We start from the raw sequence: 19,298 nt of genomic DNA on the forward strand, positions 1-19,298 counted from the left end.
GGGTTTTCCACACAATAACTAATAGATTGCATTTGATCATTATTATTTATTTATTTATTTTACACTAATTTATACTAAAAAAATAAGGAAGTTGGGCAACACTGTTACAGTAAGCAGCCCTCAAGTCTAAAGTATGTATCACATGCAGTCTTGTGAACCTTTAAGAGTCAGTTACTTTCATTTGCTGCAGCAAGGAACTCCTTTTCATCTCATGATCCCAGTTAAACCGGTGTGTCTGTCTCTCTTATACACAAATACATACAAAGATGGAAATCATGGGGTGTATGCTTTTGAAGACAAATAAGGACAACGATGAGTTGAAATTAAATTTAAATCCTCAGAGAAGCACAATTAAGACAGAAAACTCATCCAGGTGTGTTACATGCTCAGGTGTACTCTAATGTAGGCTGAGCCACTACCAACAGCTATGTCAGCTTCTGAAATGCAATATCTCAGTGGTCCACAATCACAGACACTGCTGGACACTAACACGTGAGCTTACATTGGTACCTTTTTGGTATTCTTCCCATTTTTTTAATCAAAAGCCTTCCGTCTTTCATTTTGTTCCTTCAGAGCTTCAAACTGTGACACTAGGGGGCATCATTGTCCCATGGACATTCATACAGTCTGTGACTGTGAAACACTTCTTGTGTTTGAGTAAAGTGGATACCACTTGAAAATACGTGTTTACAAAAATTGGCGCAATCCACAATTAAATCTGACCTGAACTTACCATATAAAATATTATATTAAAGTTACACTTTAGTCTGAACTACACAATATAATCATCACTGACCAACTTTATTTCATTATTAGAATAAGGCATTCACATATTTTCTGCATAATTGAGGCAAGATAAGCCATTAGGTTAGCATTTTGTCTTCTTTATAGAGCTTAAATAATCAATTATCAGCTTTTGTAAAAGAACATAATACATACATACTAATAAAATAGCTTTTACTAACTAATTGCCCTTCATCAAAATAACCCTTTATTACAGTAAAACTAATGGTGACACTTTTTCTTGACAGTAATTGTTGGTAAACTGATCACACATTTGTTAAAAGCACAGATACAATCAATCCTGGACCAGACACAATTATAGATCTTCTCTGTCAATGAGCCATCCACAGTTTGTCTGCTACATTACAGCGTCATTGTCTCTACAGTCAGCGCTTAACAGGTGGACATGAGCATACAGGAACTCCTTCCCTTCTTCTCCTCCTCCTCCTCATCCTCCTGTTCACCCCCCTCCCCCTGCCTTTTGTTTGATTTCTCTTGGTGACGATGACAAAGATCACAAGCCCTGCCAGCATTACAGCTGTTATCAGGAGGCAACCTCCAAACACCAGCATCGCTTTGTTCTTGAACATCCATGCACATAAAGAGCAAGGTTCATGCAGGTCACTAAACCTGCAGGTCTGCGTGGTGTTATCCCCAGGGAAACCGCCATGAGTGATGATTTTTCTGTAGACAGTGATGGAGGCTTTGGCTTTGGATTGGTGGCGGGCTGAGGTAAAGAGGCCAAACTGGGGGACGTGTCGATCTTGCAGCTCCCACACGTAGAAGCCCTGCAGGTTGACTCCATCTAGTTGGCGAGCTGGAGACAAATAGAATAAAGGAGGCAAGTAAGATAAGAATCACCCATCGACCCTTGACTCAAAACAATATGAATCACCCAGATATACGTACATATATGTATTTTACATTTAAAAAAACAACCAAATGTAAAGAATACATGCCCAATGGTGAACCCATGTTAGAAAACAACACCAGTGCAAATACACGTTAGCTAAGGGCCATAAAGGGCAAAGTATGAACACAGAGCTCATCAACACTGTCACTGTACACTGTTTTTCTCTCCACTCCTCTTTTTATGATCTTCATGGTTTCTCATAAAGTCTGGGTTTTATGGTAGGAAGCAATATGACCGTAAAACCTGTATTACCTGTGGAGCTGTGCCACTTTCTCTCAACACCCTGAACACTGCATTTTGTTCCTACTAAAAAATAATCACACAGAGCATTGGATTGAAGGGTAACATTACATATTGGCAGAGTGATTGAGATGGAGGATCCTAAATAATGCATGTCCCACCTTTGAAGGCCTCCTGCAGATAACGCCTGAGAAAGTGTTGCCTGAGTTTGTCCTCCACTGGAGCCTGGTCATCAACGCCACTGGCCGTGACGATGATAGGCAGGGCCCTTCCGTATCTCTGGTTCACCCAGTTCAGGATCTTCCGTAGGCCCCAGGGTACAAGAGCCTGCCCCTGCCTTGAGGAGAGCCAGGTGGGGTCAGAAAGTGTCAAACAATCATGATCAGGGGGTTGTTTCTGCTGAAAATTGGCCTGTGTGTGGGGATATGGAGAGACCAAACGGGTGGTAAAATGGTTCAGGGCAATAAAACTCAATGTCCCTCTCAGCTCTTCTCTCTCAGTCTCAGTAAAGTTAGGAAGAGGAGATCCAGGGAGGCCCATTACTCTAGATCTCTCCTCCAGGTATGCCTTCATTTCTTGCGGGTAGTCCCCCTTGCTATGCTTCTCCTCATATCTACTCCCCAGCAGTGGGTCTAGGAAACGACCAAGTTCAAACAAAAGGAATCTCTGTGCTGCTGCTGTATGCGAGTCCAGGAAGGGGTTTGCAGGTTCGGCCCAGTCAGCATGTAATGCGAGGGATACCAGCGCGCTCTGTTGACTGGAGTGCTCCCTCTCATACAGCCTCCAGGCTTTTCCATGAGCCAGAAGAAGATTATGAGCTGCCTGATGCCTCTCTTCCCCACTGGAATAAACATCTACCAGTCTGTTTGGCTCATTGATGGTGATCCAGTATGGAACCCAGGACCCCAGTTGTTGGTAGCACAGTGCTGCATATTCCTGAAAAGCCTCCACGGTGCTGCTGTTGAGCCAACCACCAGAGGCATGCAATGGCCCAGGCAAGCCCAGATTTGGAACTCTTTTTGTGGGGTGGTAGAGAATAACGACAGCCTTCAGGTCCAGCTTCTTGAGCTCAGTCAGGACACAGCGGTAGTACCTTTTAAATGTAATAATGTGAAACAGGATTATAGCATCAGGAGTTAATGTGTGTAGACACAAAGAGAGACTGAGTCAGATATTGAAATTAAATAGTGATAGTCCATGTTTGTGTGTTTGTGTATTTCTACCTCAGAGCTTCAGTGTTCACATTAGAGAGGTTTCCCTGGGGTAAAATCAGAGACCAGTTTAGGGCAAAGCGGTAGTGAGATGCCCCAGTGGACACAAACAGGCGAAGATGACCACGGATAGCTAAGTAGTCAGTGCACTGGGCTCGTCTGGTGTGCATCATCACCCCTGGGACTGGACGCAATGATCCGTCTCCTGTGAGGTTCCAGCTGTACAAATGGGGGTCAGTAAACTGTGGTGAGAAAGGGTAGAAGTGGACCTAAAATAGTGAAAGAAAAGACATAAAAGAATAGGAATCAGGGTAAATATAACAAAAATATTATTGTTATGTAAAATCCCTCTTTTGTCCTCTCAAACTCTCTTTCTTCTTACCTGTAAGGTGGAGTCAGCAATACCCCAGTGAAAGTCACAGGGGAAACGGCCTTTGAGCTCTCTGGCGGTTTCATCACTGGGGAAACCATTGTCAGTGACAACACGCCTGTAGTACTGAGCAGAGGTTTTTGGGGTCCTGGTTCGGTTTGGTTGGCTGAAGTCAATGTAGAAAAGGCCTCTCCTCACAGTGAAGCCATAATTCCACTCAAATCCATCCACCAATGACCAGGCAGAGTAGCCAAACACCTGCACACCATCAAACCTAACAGCTATAAAAGAAAACACAGCAATAACAAGTGGAAGGATTTTTTTTTTTACTGACTTCATTACATTTTCTACATTTTATTTGGTTGTCCTTTTCATTTCTTACCTTGCAGGACCTGGTTGATAAACCTCTTCATCAGGTAAATGGCCACTGTGTCCTCCTTCCCCTCACTGGCTTCAGAAAACCAGCCTCCCTCAGCCACTAGCACCTTCGGATCTCCATACTCTAGCTTTATCCAGCCCAGTATGCGCCTCAGGTCTGGGGTTACAGTCTGCCCATAGTGGACCAGGCCCCGGCCAAGACGGAGGTTGTTAGGCCCGAAGGACAGAGCAAAAAAGTCAGCTGTTGTCTGCACCCAGAGCTTCTCTTCAGGAGAGAATGTCGGCAAGAGGGCCCCATGCTTGATTTTTAAAGAGACTGGGTAGTCCCCATGACCAAAGATAGGGTTGGCAAACCAGCCAAGGACAGCCTCTATTGACTGCTGGCAAAGTTCAACATTAGCATCTGTGGCTTGGCCTCTTTGAGGTTCAACCCAGTGGGATCCCAAAACAATGGACACTTTACCCTTCTGAGCTGGACGGAAGTGGGTGTTGTAGGTATGCCATGCTTTAGCGTGTGCCTGGAAATTACAGCAGACACAGTGTTATGATGGACTGTACTGTATCTACAACACAATCACAATAGTACAATAGACCCTTTTCAAAGAAGACATTTTGACATGTCACAGTAGGAAAAGCACAGGTGCAAAAAACATTAATAATGGCAGAATTTAATTTTTAGCTTTCGTTTTGGGGTCCTGGTATTGTGCACACTGGCTCACTGTCACTTGAACGGAACAGAAGCATCATTAATGTTAATAGTAACACCTGTGCTTGTGAAGTCAAAGTGGCCTGTTATGCTTTTAAAACACTGCAAGAGCACACACAGAGTACCTATCTCTGCTGATAGCTACACAAACCTCTGAATTTGTTATTTTAATGATACCTTTAGAAATGTTTAATACAAATCTGGATCCGGGTCTGCATTAAATGACAGAGTGAGAGACAACATTGTAACAGATTGTATTTATTTAAGTACTGTAAATTCAGTTGTTGATAAGAAAATAATAATTGCTTTCCCCCCTGTCTTAATGTTACGACGGAGTATTAGGGCCAGACTAAGAGAAATAATGATATACGTTAGTTTACCTGTTGACTATACGGTACGACTGAGACAAACAGCAGCTGCTGGGCTCAGGCTGAGGCTGCTGTTTGGTTGAGCTGGTCACGTCAGATCTTGATAACTCTATCGAAGCTTTTTTCTCATTAAAACGACTTTTTTTCTTGTAATATTATGACTTTTTTCTGGTAATGTTACAACTTTATTCTCGTAATTTCCCCAAAAAAAATTTAATTTTTTTTTCTCTTAGTCTGGCCCTAATACTCCGTCGTATAATGTGGGCTCATTTTCCACAAAATGTCATTCAAAGTTGTGCATCATTTCTTGAGATATTGTGCTAACTAACATATAAAGAAGGAACAAACATAATCAGCTTAGTGGATGTAATAGTGTAATCATAAAAATCTATTAGGCACCCGAGAATTACTATTTGCTCATGCTATCTGCACAATGTTAGCTGTACACATAACATCTGTGCTACACTGCATAACCGTAAGTGATTATTAATGAGGCATATCTCCATGACTTCCTGCGACACATGGTTTCTGTCCAGCAAAAAAGTGCTGATGTGGTGGACTTTGATCTCAATGTCTCTTTAAGTGTCCTGTTTACTGATCACAAACCTGTCCAAATAAAATATGATCAGCTACACATAAAGGAAATAAAAATAAAAAGTGAGCATTAACACTTTGCACTTGGCTGCACCAGTTATATCTTGCAACCCAATAAATCAAACTTCATAGTCTTTATTGATTTAGTTTATTTGCAACAAAATATTTGAGCACTGGTGTAGTCTGTGTTTGCTTCACGGTCTTGTGACCTCAAAATCATCTGCAGGATGCAAACATTCGTTGACAATCATAAACGAATAGAGCTGCAGTTCAAAGTTTACAGACAGTGTCTTCATTTACTGTCATTTACAGCCAGGCAGATTAAGCACAATATGAGTACACACTATATTCATCTACAGATTAATCAACTGACCCTGTCTAACTTACCCTGATCAGGTTGTGGGCCACAATGAGAGAGTTAGCGGGACCCCCTGCTTCTCCAGGAGCGTGCACACCTGTCCCATACCCCTGTACAGCCACCAGGTATGGATTATGCATTGTGAGCCAGTACCTAACACGACTCCCAAATGTCCGGAAACAAAAGGCAGCATACTCTTCAAACAATCCCACCACTGTGTCATTTCTCCAGCCTCCATAGTCCTCCTGAAGGACTTGTGGAAGGTCCCAGTGATAGAGAGTGACGATGGGCTCAATTTTCTTTTCCAGAAGCCTCTCTATGAGACGGCCGTAATGTTCCACAGCAGCTGTATTTGGCTGACCTCTGGCATTCCCATCAGGAAAGATCCTGGGCCAGGAGAGAGAGAAAGAGTAGGATCTTACACCCAGATACTCCAGTGCCTCCAGATCTTCTTCCCAGTGAGTGTAGCTGTCACTAGCCACATCGGCAGTATCGGTTGTCAAATTACCACTGACAGGGGAGTGGGTGAAATGGTCCCATATGGATGGGCCTTTCCCCTCCTGATCCCAGGCACCCTCAGTCTGGAAAGCAGACGTCCCCGAACCCCAAAGGAATCCTGAGGGGAAGCTGCCATGAAGGAAAGACTGGTCCTTGCTGATAGGGTCCGGTTTGGGCTGTTGCCAAACCTTCCTGCCCTCCCCAAAAGAACAGGCTGCCTTGTTCCAACCACACACCAGTAAGAAGAGGGAGAGTAATAGGCACTGACGTGTGGGAGGTGAAGGATGGTTGAGCATACTGAAAGAGTCTACCTTGTTTCAGAAATCCACTTGAAGAGGGTAGGTGGTGTCAGTCCGACCAATTGCTCTGTTTAATATATATCCTCTTGTGACACACAAGAGATCCATGATGGTGGAGGACAGATGAGAGTGATCACAGCCAGGAGAAAGGAACATCTGAAGCGTCGAGGTGCTGTAGTATCCATCTGACCTGGTCAGACTTCCCTATCTCTCCCTCAGTGTACTTGTGCTCCCACTCAGCCCCTCCCTACCACATAATGTTCATACAAAGGTTGACTCATATCCTCACAGGCTTGTATTAATATATTGTTGAGAGGTTTTCGGTGAATTGTTTTTACCTGTAATTTCAGAAAACACAAATCTTTCAATTATATAAAAAATAGACCACTGAAAAAGAGAGGATTAACAGATAAGAGGATATTACTGAGCTGTGAGGACATACACACACAGCCCTAAACGTGCTGTTGATTGCTGTAAAGAACTTTCTTGTGTCAATAATTAGCTTGTACTCTGATCTTAGTTCAATGACTAAGAAGTAGATCACATTGCAGTCTAATTCCCACAATCGCGTGTTTTTTTCACCCCTGTTGAACTAAGTTAACCCAAATAAATTTCACATTTGATTTAATGGATTTCATTTTTCCAATAAGAATTCAGCAAAGAAATGTGAATCGAAATGTGAATTCTGGTAAACATTGCTGTTTAACACAAAAACATACTGTATGAGAGTTGACTATCAGATAGGAATGTGAAAAGTGATCTTTGTGTTCATGTCCATTTGATATTTCAGATGAAAAACAAGGGGGGACGACATGATGCAGTGCAGCCTGAAACTGAAAATAAACAGGTTGTTCTCTGTTGTCTCATGGCCAGAAGCTGCTAAGCACCTCCGCAGTGATCTTCCCAGATTTGATCAAACCACGCCAGATGAGAACAGTGACACCAGCCTGTATGACCTTATTCAATTTAGCTCCACTTGCCACATGAGTAACAGTCAGTGACCCAAGAAAACAGCAGTGCTGCTAGACTAAAAACATTGCTGGGAAGCGTGTGTGTGCATGTGTTGGTGTGACTGTATTTGATAAAGCCTCCCAATCACAATGAAACAGGTCAAAGCCCATCAAAAAAACCCTTCCTTATCCTCCTTCATTAAAGGCAGTGTCTATAGACGTCTAGAGTAAACAGTGTAGTTGCCCAGGATACACACTGCCTCAAGGCATTAGTGGGAGTTAAGTTAATTGAGTTGGGAAATGGTCATCTACCACTCAGACTGACCTCAGTATGGTGGCTATAAAACTACAGGAAAGATGCCCTTGGTTCTTTGTGTGAATGAGTGTTTTTATAATATATTGAACAGAGGACTGACAACTTCAAACACAGCACAACTAATAAGAGCACAAAAAGAACAGTAAGTTATTCAAATTGTAATAGATTTAAATCCCAATAACTGAGTAGACTTAAATACTTTCTCTGCCCTTTAATATTAACTTATTTGTATGCAACAAGCATCTTATCATGAAGTGTAACAAATAAAGAAGTTTATAAAGAAATAAAAACGTCTGTATGGTAAATAAAAAGGGGAAGTGAAAAGAGGATGTATGAGAGAAACGTGATTGAGTTTCATTTCCATGTGTATCCTCTCTGCACCATTACCATAAAGTCTGCAGAGCTTGTATCAAAAAGCAAATGAAAAGAACAGGGGCAGATTCTGACCGTCATTTATGTAAATTTTAATCTCTGCGACTGAGACATTCTCACATATTGAGCACAGATACCTTCAGCTACTTCATGTGACTGTTGACTTGGAAAGTAAGTAAATATGATGGACTGCAACATATCAACTCATTGAAAACTCAACAAATCAACAACAAACTTCTTCTGAAAAACCATCTGACTTCAGTACAGGTTAGTGCACTCTTTTGTCTGTCTATTAACTGTAGCGTGGTTGGATATGGTTGTATTAAGAATTAATTTATTTAGAGTTTTATTTCATCAATTTAAAATTGTATTTTACCACCGCGGTCTATTCAGATTGAGATGACACACAAGTCTTACACAAGTCAATATGAACAGACGGAAACAAAAGTCTAGAAAAGCATAAAACAAAGCTTTAGAAACATAATGGTTAAAACTTTGCATTAAACTCCATTTTCTCAATTGATGTCTCAAATGTGACAATGGATTTACAGAAATGTGTATATAAATTTGTTGCAGGATGTGAGGATGTGGAACTGACTGTTTTGTCCAGGCTATTTTGATCAATGAGGATATGCTAAATAACAAAAATACCAGTTTCAGGCAATACAGCTCAACAGCAACACAAATTACATCTTTTAAAATAACCATGAAGTTGATACCTCTCTAATAAAGTTAAATTATGACTTTGATGAAGGGAGGATTTATTTTAGGAGTGTTGTATTAGACTGAATTTATTTAGGCTTTGTGTACCTAATAAACTGCAACTGAGTGAATGTATCAATAGTAACACAAATGTTTATTTCCTTACTTTTACACAGGCAAACAATGAGGCCTGTGACTACTGCCCTCTGGGCGACTGCCATGTTGGTGGGACTCCAGCTGAGTGCTTCATCCCCTGACATCGTAGACCTCTCATCAAAAAACCTCTCCTCTGTCCCGAGAGACCTGCCACAGACAACAGAGATTTTGGACCTTTCATGCAACCACATACAGCAGCTTCACCGAGGAGACTTCAAAAACACCACTCTTCTGAGGTTCCTCAACATTTCCTGGAATAGTTTGGAGGAGATCGATCGACAGACGTTCCTTGACACGCCACTCTTGGAGAATCTAGACCTGTCGTACAACAGGCTGACGAACCTGACAGGTCAGCAGTACCTCCTCCACACACAGAACCTTGTGGTGCTAAATCTGACCCGCAATGCGTTTCTCACAATGACACTGGGGAGTGAGTTCGGTTCCCTAGTAAAACTGGAGAGATTAGCACTTGGAGCAAAAAACATCAGTATGGGTGATTTCAAGAATATTGCTGAAGTGAAGCTTCATACACTGACCCTTTGCCTTGAGGATGCACTGGGTTATGAAAGAGGCAGTCTGAATGATGTTCATGCTCACAGGCTTCAGATAGCCTCCCCTGGGCATCAAATAATGGGCTGTGATCTGTTTGCTGATGCTCTGTCACTCTTTGTTGAAGTGGAGTTGACAAATTTGACAGAAGGCTACAAAGACCTTAGTAGGCGGATGAGTGAGAGAGCAGAGATCCACACATCTCATCATTATCTCACCAACATATCAATCACATGGGCTGACTTAACTCACTATGTAAATACGGTTCTGCGTACATCTATTGCCCATCTGAGTGCCTCTGATGTGATCATGTCCAAATTGCCTTATATAGACACTGAGGTGGTCAAAACATCTAAAATGAAGTCCTTCACAGCCAGAAGGGCAGTGGTGAATTCTTTCTTCTTTTCACAGGAGGCTGTATACAACTTTTTTATCAATCTGCCAGTTGAGACTTTAGCACTCGTTGAGACTTCAATCATACACATGACGTGCCCCAAGTTGCAGAGTCCCATCCTTGAGCTGGACTTCTCCTTTTGTGCTCTATCGGACACCATCTTCTCCAGAGTGGAGGGTCAACAAAGAGTTGAATGTGAGAATTTGGGTAATGTAAGGAAATTGACTCTGGTAGGCAACAATCTTAAGAGCCTTCAGTTGTTGAGCAAACGCGTGCAAAACATGAAGTCCCTGCAACATCTGGACCTCAGCCTCAACTCTCTGTTTTATGACGGTCTTGAAGAATGTGTTTGGCCGCCAAACATCACCAATATGACTCTGTCGTCTAATGGCCTGACAGACTTGGTTTTTAAATGTCTACCAAAAGGAACAGAGATACTGGACCTCCAGAACAACCAGGTTTCTGTGATACCGTCAACCATCTTGGAATTAAAAAACCTTTCATTTCTGAATCTAAATTTTAACAGGATGCGGGACCTGCCAGCTTGTAACGGTTTTCCTTTGCTGAATGAGCTTCTGCTCAAGTCAAATTCCCTCCACGCCCCATCTGTGAACAAACTGGAAAGCTGCCCCCAACTGAAAACCCTGGATGTCAGTTCGAACCCTTTCACCTGTACCTGTGCTCTGAGGAGTTTCATAAGTCTTGGCATCAAGTCTGAAAAGAAGAAAAGTCACACAGGAATTGAACTGTTGAGCTGGCCATTGGGCTATCACTGTACCTACCCAGAGGTAGTCAGAAACTCCGTCTTGAACAAAATCTCGATCCTAGAGGTGTCCTGTAATGTTGGCCTTCTAGCTGCCGCCATCTTGTGTCCAGCAGTGGTCATGATTATTGCAGTTGTGTCCCTGTGCCATCGTTTGGATGTTCCCTGGTATATAGGCATGATCTGGCAGTGGACCAGAGCCAAACATCGTGCCAGAACGCGACACGTTCGACCCGAAGATCTGGTGGGTATTGAGTTTCATGCTTTTGTGTCTTACAGCCAGCATGACGCAGACTGGGTGCACAATTATCTTCTCAATAACCTTGAAGGCCCCGCGGGAGGGCTCCGAATCTGCCATCATGAGAAAAACTTTGTGCCAGGGAAGACAATTGTTGAGAACATCATCAACTGTGTGGAGAAAAGCAGACGCTCCGTGTTTGTGCTCTCTGGTCATTTCGTGAAGAGCGAGTGGTGCCACTATGAGCTGTACTTTGCCAGCCACCAACGCATGGCTCAAGGCTCGGACAGCGTTGTGCTGGTACTGCTTGAGCCTCTGCCTCAATACCTGATCCCATCCAAGTACTACCAGCTGAAGTCCATGATGGGCCGACACACATACTTGGAGTGGCCTCAGGACAGGGCCAAGCACAGGTTGTTCTGGGCTAACCTCAGGGCTGCCTTACAGGCGGACCTGCCAAATACACCAGTCACAGAACTAGAGGAGTGACTGTGGAAGCAAGACTTAATAAAGATAAGGAAGTGGGAAGAGGAAGTGTGAGTGTGGTACAGTTGGGTGTTCATTTTCCAGTATCCTTTAACTTTTACTTTTTTTGAGCTATGGCATATAATTATTAATCTTGTACCATGAGCTAGAGATTAACTGACTGTTCTTGTAATAATTCATATAATTCCATGTCATAACAACTTCTTTAAATCACATTTAATGGAAACATTTACTTAAACTAACAATTTGATCAAGTTTGTAACAAAAACAATAAACTTTACCCAAGAATATCAAAAAGCAGTTAATTCTTTTCTCAATACTGACTTCCACACAATGTCACAATATGATTAAACATCTTGCAATGCTGTGAAGCAGATGTTGTAGTTGACACCACTAAAGAAGAAAAACTACACACATAGCATGAAAACTTCATGAGCAATATATATATTCAGGAAACCAGTATTCTCTTCAACCCTCTGAAAAGAGAGATCCACTAATAAAGCAAGGAGATGTATTCTTTCTTCAGAGTTCAGTGGCAGATGATAAAGACATGAGTGATGGAACGGTGTCCTGTGTTGGGAAACAGCTGTTGGGGGTCATAAAGTCAGTCCAGCTGCATTAAAACTGTGGCTGGAGTATCAACTATAAAAAAGGGTTCAAAAGTCACAGACAAGGTGTCAAGGAAGAGACTGAATAATGATGATTTTCTCATTGATGCAGAAACGGTGAAGCACACTGAACAGGTTCTCTCCACAACGTGACACCTGTCTCTCCATGGCCAGGCGGAAATCTTCCTTCACTCCTTTGGTGATTCCCCGAGTCACTGTGTGATGCCTGAAAAAACAATACAAAATTTAAATAATTAACACAAACATACATATGGTTAAAAATGTATTATTATGAGATGATTTGACGTAAACAAAAGAGCTCTATTTAGTAAAGACAAAATCATGGAAGCAGCGTGTTACGTTTTCCTTACAGACACAAATCAGCCAGTCAAGATTACACAACAAAGGTTTCATCATCATAAATAAAAACCACATAAAACATGTCCACAAATGAAATGAGATCATGTGTTATGAAAAGGCAAAAAACTAAATTGACTGCACAACAAGACCAACATCATCCTCAAATAACAACAACAACAACAGTGATGACAGAAAGAGGAGCAATGGCTCAAAGAAACAAACGCCGACAGGAAATTAAAGAACGACTAATTCTTGATGTAAAATGACAAGGCCCAAATCAAAACTGGGGAGATGACAAGCCTTGAAGTTGGGAATGAAGGCGGGGTGACTGGTGTGGGGGAGGGATGGGACTGTGGGAGGAGGGGCCTGGGGTACCTGTCCATCGTCTGCACCCCTTGTAGGAGAAGGGTATTTAACTCCACCCCCAGGGCGGGACTAGGGTTCCTGAGGGACAGCAACATTCAACAACTCTCGGTCAGTGAGGGTGCATTCAAGTGTCTTTACTTCTGCAGCAATGAATGAAGGAGTTTGATAGAAGCTTTATTTTAACCATAAACCCCTTCTGTTTCTAACGCCCGCTCCCTTAACAGCATTTTCATGTTCAAAGTACAGTTTTCCCCACAGGCCATGTCTACTTATATCATCAATCAATAGCACTGTTCTCCTTGAAACAGCAACAGAACGGGAGTGTGCAGAGTCACGATGCCAACTGAAATGTTTCTGAATGTGAGGCGCTTACTTGATCAGCATTCCTTGATTGGGCAGCAGCTCCAGTTGAATCCTCCCCCCCTCCGGAGTACGCAGGTATGCAAACTCCTCCAGCATGTCAATGTCTGACATTAATTATGAGCTTATGGAAACTAACATCTAAGAAAAGAGTATACAGACGAAGTAACCACAAAGTAATTGGTCTATATATCGTATTAGCCTATTCGTTCTTGTCATCCTCTATTGTGGTTGTGTGAGCAGTTACACAAAAGGATACTGGTAACATAGTTGAAGAAATTCTCATACTGGAAACTGCCTTGCTGACAGATCTTATCCACTGCTTTTAAAAACAGCATCTCGCCCTGTGGCCATTCGTGCTGCAGGAGCACCACTACATGACCAAGGGCCAGGTCGTCACGACTATCTGTGAAGGCACGGAGCTGATTGGACAAAATGAGGAAAATAGAAAAAGTGGGTTATACATGGTTTAATATATAAATAGTCTAAATATCAGACTTAATGAGCTAGTTAATTAGTGAATACCTTGAAGCAGGCCAGCATCAGCTGGAGACAGAAGGGCAACACAGCTTTGCTGGTGCAGGGAAGCAATCTCAGGTCATTACCTAGATAAGACAAAAATGAATCACTGCATAATGTTTTGATAATCACAGTTGCATACTTCTGTCCCAAAGTGAGGTGTTTATATTAGGTTTGGGTTTTATCAAGGTATTATGGTTATAATCCCGAGGGTATGATTTTCAATACGATCAAAAAGATCCTCTTTCAGGTTGTTTCTTTTTTTTGAGGTTGTTTATTTTCTGTGTGCTTTGTTCAGATTTAAATGGGTATATTCAACTGTCTCCAACTCACTGAGCTGAGTGCACATGCTTGAAATACAATGACTTCTATCACCAGCAGCTCAGCTTTAACTTTTTTTCCTTGTATATTACAAGTTAAAAGCTGTTCATGGGTCAGAATCAGTGACTGAACGATGTTTTTTACAAAAGTAGGAAGTGTTTTTACCTTTCCTCGCTTTGGTCTTGACTCTAGCCTGATCCTCTGGGGTCTTTGTTGGTTCTTGGTTTGGGGGCACCAGCCCAGTGACAACATCAAGCAGCTTCTCACAGGCCATCTAAATAAACAGATACAGTAAAATACAGACATCACATGTGTTAACAGGACAGGGCTATTACACAAACCTTTGTGCAAAACGTCTATAAATGATCTGCATTTATTTTATAATTTGTACTCTGAATCTCGTTTGTAACTGTGTTAGGCCAAAACCTTTTCTGAAAATTATTGGTGATCATACATCAAGTTTTTACATCTGGGAAAGTTTATAGATAATTTAGGTATGCATGTAAAAAGATGCTGTATAATAAAGCTTTGCATGTTCAAATTCAAGGAGTATGAAGGTAAAGTAACATAAACAATAAACATAAAGTACATGTCACTCAGTCAGAATAATTAAACTGAAGTATTTAGCAAAGTCAATATCATATTGTACTAAACGTCAGAATTCTGTAATTTGGACTCTGCTGCAGCTGTGTGCCTCTAAAATTGACTTTAACACCACCTACAGGCCAGTTGGTGTTTTACATCCAATTTTTACTTGTATGTGTAATATGTTAAAGGCAAAACAACCTCCAACATATATAACAGTAAAACATAATAGCGGAAATTAAAATTTCAATATGATGTAAAAGAGATTATATATATATATATAAAATAGTATAAAAACAATATATTTCGAGGCTGGCATTCAAAATATAGAGGAGAAAAAAAAGATGGAATAATTAAGAAATATGCAACCTGTGTGTTTACTGCGGCCCTTTGCTGCGTGTCATCCCCTCTCTCTGACCCCCTTTCCTGTCTATCTTCAGCTGTCACTATAATAAAGGCAATAAAAGCCCAAAAAATAGACTTAAAAAAAAAAAAATTATATATATGCATGTGCTTGTGTGTGCGTTTGTGTACCCTGTACTCTCCCAGTGCGTAGTGGCAGGAGGCCTGCTGTATGAGTGCCCTGTGGTGCTCCAGACTGGCCTGACCTGAGGGGCTCTGCTGCCCAGGCTGGGGCTGCTGAACAGCAGCCATCTGGTGCAGGCTGGAGAGGGCCTTACGGTACTGTCCCTGGAGACACACAAACACACACGCACACAATAACTCATGAGGCACATGGAAAGATATTTTAATATTTATAAATATCTCCCAATTATGTAAATGATATATTGTATTGATTATATTATTTCCCTCAGTTTCCTCCATGTGCTGTCATCAGCTGTGTTATGTTTATCTATTTGCCCCATTCTTTAAATACTATAGAAATTAAGTTATATGCATTGCTTATAATTATCTTGTACAGTATGAAATAAGACTTTAAAAAATATATACTGTTTCTTGCCTGGTATATGATCATGTCGGTGAGGAATATTCTGAACCACAGCCAGCTGTCCGTCTTCCAAGAGGCACAAATCTTTTTGAACTCTGTTAAAATACAATGTTACATTCAAATGCTAAGACTTTTTTCCCCTTATCCCTTGTTAAGGAGAAATTAATAAAGTTGTTTAGAGATTTTTTTAAGCTATGACAATCCCTCTGTAGCTATTGTGGTTGCCAATTTATACATGGGTAAAATAAAAACAAGTGTTTACCTGATTCCAGGCCATCGTGAGAGTGAAGAAGGTCCCAGCTTTCCCTCGCTGTGCGGAAGCTGTCCAGACTCTCAGACCAGTTGGGCATCTCAGTCTTGTTCACTAAAATGTGTCGACCGCGACCTTTTCCCAAGCCTTCCTCATCATCTGAGCTCTACAGGGACACACACGCACACAGAGTAGGAAAGGGGAAAAGACACTAGTCATATAATTTTGTTGTAAATATAGGTGATTAAATGTCACATCATAAAAGTCTGGACCTTTGAGTAAGAAGTTTGTGAAACCCTTATCTAAATGTTTTTATCTGTCCTCACCATGGTCTTCTCTCTCCCATCTGCCAGTTTGCGTTTCTTATGTGCATGTTTCACGGCTCCTCTTTCCACCTCCACGCCGTTATACACCGAGCTCAAGTCCTCTACAAGGATCCACGGCCCCAAACTCAACACATTCACACCTGCCAAACATGAACACATCATTTGATCATTTAACCTTTCATTGAAAAGACAACAGAGATCTAGAAGAACTACAGTGAAATGACGGCAAAGACAGAGGCTGACCCTGGAACAGTGCAGGCTGTACAGCTGAGACATAGAGGAAGGCACTGCGGAAGAGGACGAGTGCAGCACAGATGACCACTTGACTGCAGCAGCGGGACCTGGTGTCTCCTTCCAAACCAGGCAGGTAGCGACATAGCTCCTTTACTCTCTGAAGCATATCCACATAACTCCTGGAGCAGAAGGTACACACACAAACAAAGAAACGCCACTTTTTAAAAAGATTTACACTCACATTCAAAGGGCCAATGCTATTTCCCTATGTCTCTCATTTTTACAGACTTCTTAACACATGCTCGAAATGTCTTTTGCACATATTGAACTCCAAAATTATTAAATTTAATAATATTTTTTTCCAACACTATATATTAGCATTCTGTTTATTACAGACCATTGTGTAATATACTATATATACATGTAGTACTAGCAAAACTGCATCCTTGCATATTCCCACACTACTATATTTGTAAAACATGCGTTGCCTTGCAACTAAATTTCATTATGATGTATTCTGACAGCTGTGTCTCTGTCTCTGATATGAGCTGACAGCAAACTCTATTGATCAATTTATATCAATGACAGCAGACTAAATATTATAAACACTATCAGGTGAACCTAATAAGTGACTGTGTTTTACAAGAGTCACGTGAATACAAAACAACCCAGAAAAACATTACTAGGTGTTTGACAGGCTGACAGATAGACTACCTCTGTCCCTTGTCTCCCTGCCACTCGCAGCGTGCTCCAACCACAGCGAGGATGTCTAACAGCCTCTCCCAAGGCTCTGCTACCACTGACGACTTTTCCGACAGGCCATCAATCACATAACGCTGGGAGCCTCGGGACACGCTGGGTGACTTCAGAGACCCACCTTCTTGAGAGCCTGAAACGAAAAACAAGAGGAACAGAAAACAAATGTCAGACAGGCGGTGAATAGAAAAAATATGTAGGCAGACCCTACTCTTGAGGTTTAATGGGACTAAATTGGGTTAGCGCTAAGAGAAAGGGAAAAGAACAGCATCGACACAGTGCAGCCTTACCCTGTATCTGAACATCAGGTGAGGGTCCACGAGTAACATAGCCGATGTAGAATTCAGCTGCTTTCAGCATGTACTTCTGCATCAGGCTGGCCGGTAAGCGCATGTCCATGTTGTTTATTACCAAAGGGAGGACATCACACACTGGAACAATAAGAAAGAGTTAGTGTGAAAGTAAGCAAGTGGTGTTAGCAAGTGAATGAAAAGCAAGTTTTTAAACGTTTCACTCACCAAAAAGTTTTCTGAAGCAGTTGACAGGAGTCTCCACATTCTCTGATGCCTCCGCCTCCAACAATGTTTCTCCGAGACTGACCTACACGTACAGCAGAATGTAATCGTTGACTGTTTCAGTGCCATTTACTCCAACTTCAAATGTCAACACAATGTCAGGGCTATGTTATCATTACGTACCCCATGTTGGACCACAGACTCTGGAAAGCGCTTAAGAAGCAGGAGCAGCATTTCTGCCTTCTCCAAAGTGTTGAAACACTGCTCTGTGGCTTTCAGTAGCATCTCACACTGCACACGGCCAGGCAGCGTCTCAAAAAGCCCTGAGGGAAACAAGACAAATAAACACTCTTCAGATGTCCAAACATTCACACTCCTGACAGTAGGGATGTTGCAGTGTATAATCAGTTAAATTCCTCTCACCTCGTAGAAACTGGGCATGTTTGTCCTGAGAGTCACTGCGCAGGGCGGCTGTGATGACACTGATCTCTCGCCATACAATGGGCTGATCTGGAAAGTTTATAAACCTAAAAAGGATGGAGGAATCAGACTCAGCAAAGGACAATTATCATTTACAACAGCAGCACAGACATAGTACACTGTAACTCACATGTCATACAGCAGTCTCCCTGCTGAAGCCGTCCTCTCTGCATTGCGTTCAATGATGTACATTTCATACTGTGAAAACATGCCAAACAAGATTCATAACAGATCCACACATTTCACGTGATAATGCTTTAAATAAGTTCATATTAATCCACTGGTCGGACTGTGACTAGCTGAGGTGTACATTAATGATACCTGTATGTTGAAGTCTGCAGGGTAAAGGGTTCTGGCTGTTATGAGCCAGGCTTTGGCGGCACAGGGATCCTCAGAGACCAGCTCCCGGGCTCTTTTCACCAAAAACTCGCAGTCTTTTTGCGCTGACATTTCACCGAGAGACACAAACTGACCCCCACAAGCAGTTCGGGTTGTAGTTTAATGCGTGCGGTTGTATTACAGGCAGGAGTGTCGGTGGATAGACTTTGAAGCTGTAGCCGACGTTAGAAGAGAGAAGAGCTGTTCTGTGCAAAATGTAAGCCTTCAGCTAGCAAGTAGCATATCAGCCAGTTCGCGTCAGCTGTGAGACTTTAAATTAACATCTTCGCTAAAGGTGTTCAACAGCGCGTGCTCTGTTATTCACTTATTTTACACACGTGTTAACAACCACGTCTATCGACAGGAATAAGAAGAAGAGTCCTGACAGAGATAACCGGTCGCTAAATCTTTATTTACCGACACATTTCTGACGTTCAGACGACGACGTCACGCCGTAGTCGTAAAAAAAAAAAAAAAAAAAACGAGGCTGCGTCCTGCTTTACGACCCACGTTCAAAGTCGCACCAAAACAACACGAAGAAAAAAATATCTTACCGGACTAATTCACCCAACATTACCCAGAACTACCACCTGTTTATACCGGACTCTACAATAAACTGCGCAAATGTGAAAGAAGCTCTCTGGAGT

At 42.0% G+C, this 19,298-nt stretch overlaps 3 protein-coding genes across 5 annotated transcripts; 1 reads left to right on the forward strand and 2 right to left on the reverse strand.

Annotated features, from left to right (window-relative positions):
- Positions 1–313: 313 nt before the first annotated feature.
- klb (klotho beta) lies at positions 314–7,228 on the reverse strand. The gene is made up of 6 exons (XM_051419616.1): positions 5,951–7,228; positions 3,900–4,413; positions 3,530–3,798; positions 3,160–3,416; positions 2,098–3,029; positions 314–1,600 (listed from the first exon to the last, which is right to left on the reverse strand). Exons 1-6 carry the CDS (start codon positions 6,713–6,715, stop codon positions 1,170–1,172), a joined length of 3,168 nt encoding a protein of 1,055 aa, XP_051275576.1. The 5' UTR covers positions 6,716–7,228; the 3' UTR covers positions 314–1,169.
- Positions 7,229–8,198: 970 nt separating this feature from the next.
- tlr1 (toll-like receptor 1) lies at positions 8,199–11,941 on the forward strand. 2 transcript variants are annotated; one of them, XM_051419622.1, is made up of 2 exons: positions 8,199–8,527; positions 9,235–11,941. In XM_051419622.1, the coding sequence occupies exon 2, from the start codon at positions 9,242–9,244 to the stop codon at positions 11,645–11,647; it is 2,406 nt and encodes an 801-aa protein (XP_051275582.1). In that variant the 5' UTR covers positions 8,199–8,527; positions 9,235–9,241; the 3' UTR covers positions 11,648–11,941. The 2 variants fall into 2 exon arrangements, with proteins under 2 accessions (XP_051275582.1, XP_051275581.1); XM_051419621.1 differs by having other exon boundaries at positions 8,207–8,623.
- Positions 11,846–19,284, reverse strand: ints10 (integrator complex subunit 10). 2 transcript variants are annotated; one of them, XM_051419623.1, is made up of 18 exons: positions 18,595–19,284; positions 18,404–18,471; positions 18,217–18,320; positions 17,977–18,116; positions 17,797–17,878; positions 17,569–17,709; positions 17,237–17,411; positions 16,532–16,701; positions 16,289–16,428; positions 15,975–16,128; positions 15,725–15,807; positions 15,298–15,453; positions 14,344–14,452; positions 13,864–13,943; positions 13,598–13,760; positions 13,352–13,445; positions 12,988–13,056; positions 11,846–12,478 (listed from the first exon to the last, which is right to left on the reverse strand). In XM_051419623.1, exons 1-18 carry the CDS (start codon positions 18,721–18,723, stop codon positions 12,322–12,324), a joined length of 2,214 nt encoding a protein of 737 aa, XP_051275583.1. In that variant the 5' UTR covers positions 18,724–19,284; the 3' UTR covers positions 11,846–12,321. The 2 variants fall into 2 exon arrangements, with proteins under 2 accessions (XP_051275583.1, XP_051275584.1); XM_051419624.1 differs by lacking the exon at positions 12,988–13,056 and having other exon boundaries at positions 18,595–19,282.
- Positions 19,285–19,298: the final 14 nt, after the last annotated feature.

The sequence above is a fragment of the Dicentrarchus labrax genome, unplaced genomic scaffold, assembly GCF_905237075.1.
Source record: "Dicentrarchus labrax unplaced genomic scaffold, dlabrax2021, whole genome shotgun sequence".
In the NCBI taxonomy this organism is placed as follows: domain Eukaryota; kingdom Metazoa; phylum Chordata; class Actinopteri; family Moronidae; genus Dicentrarchus; species Dicentrarchus labrax.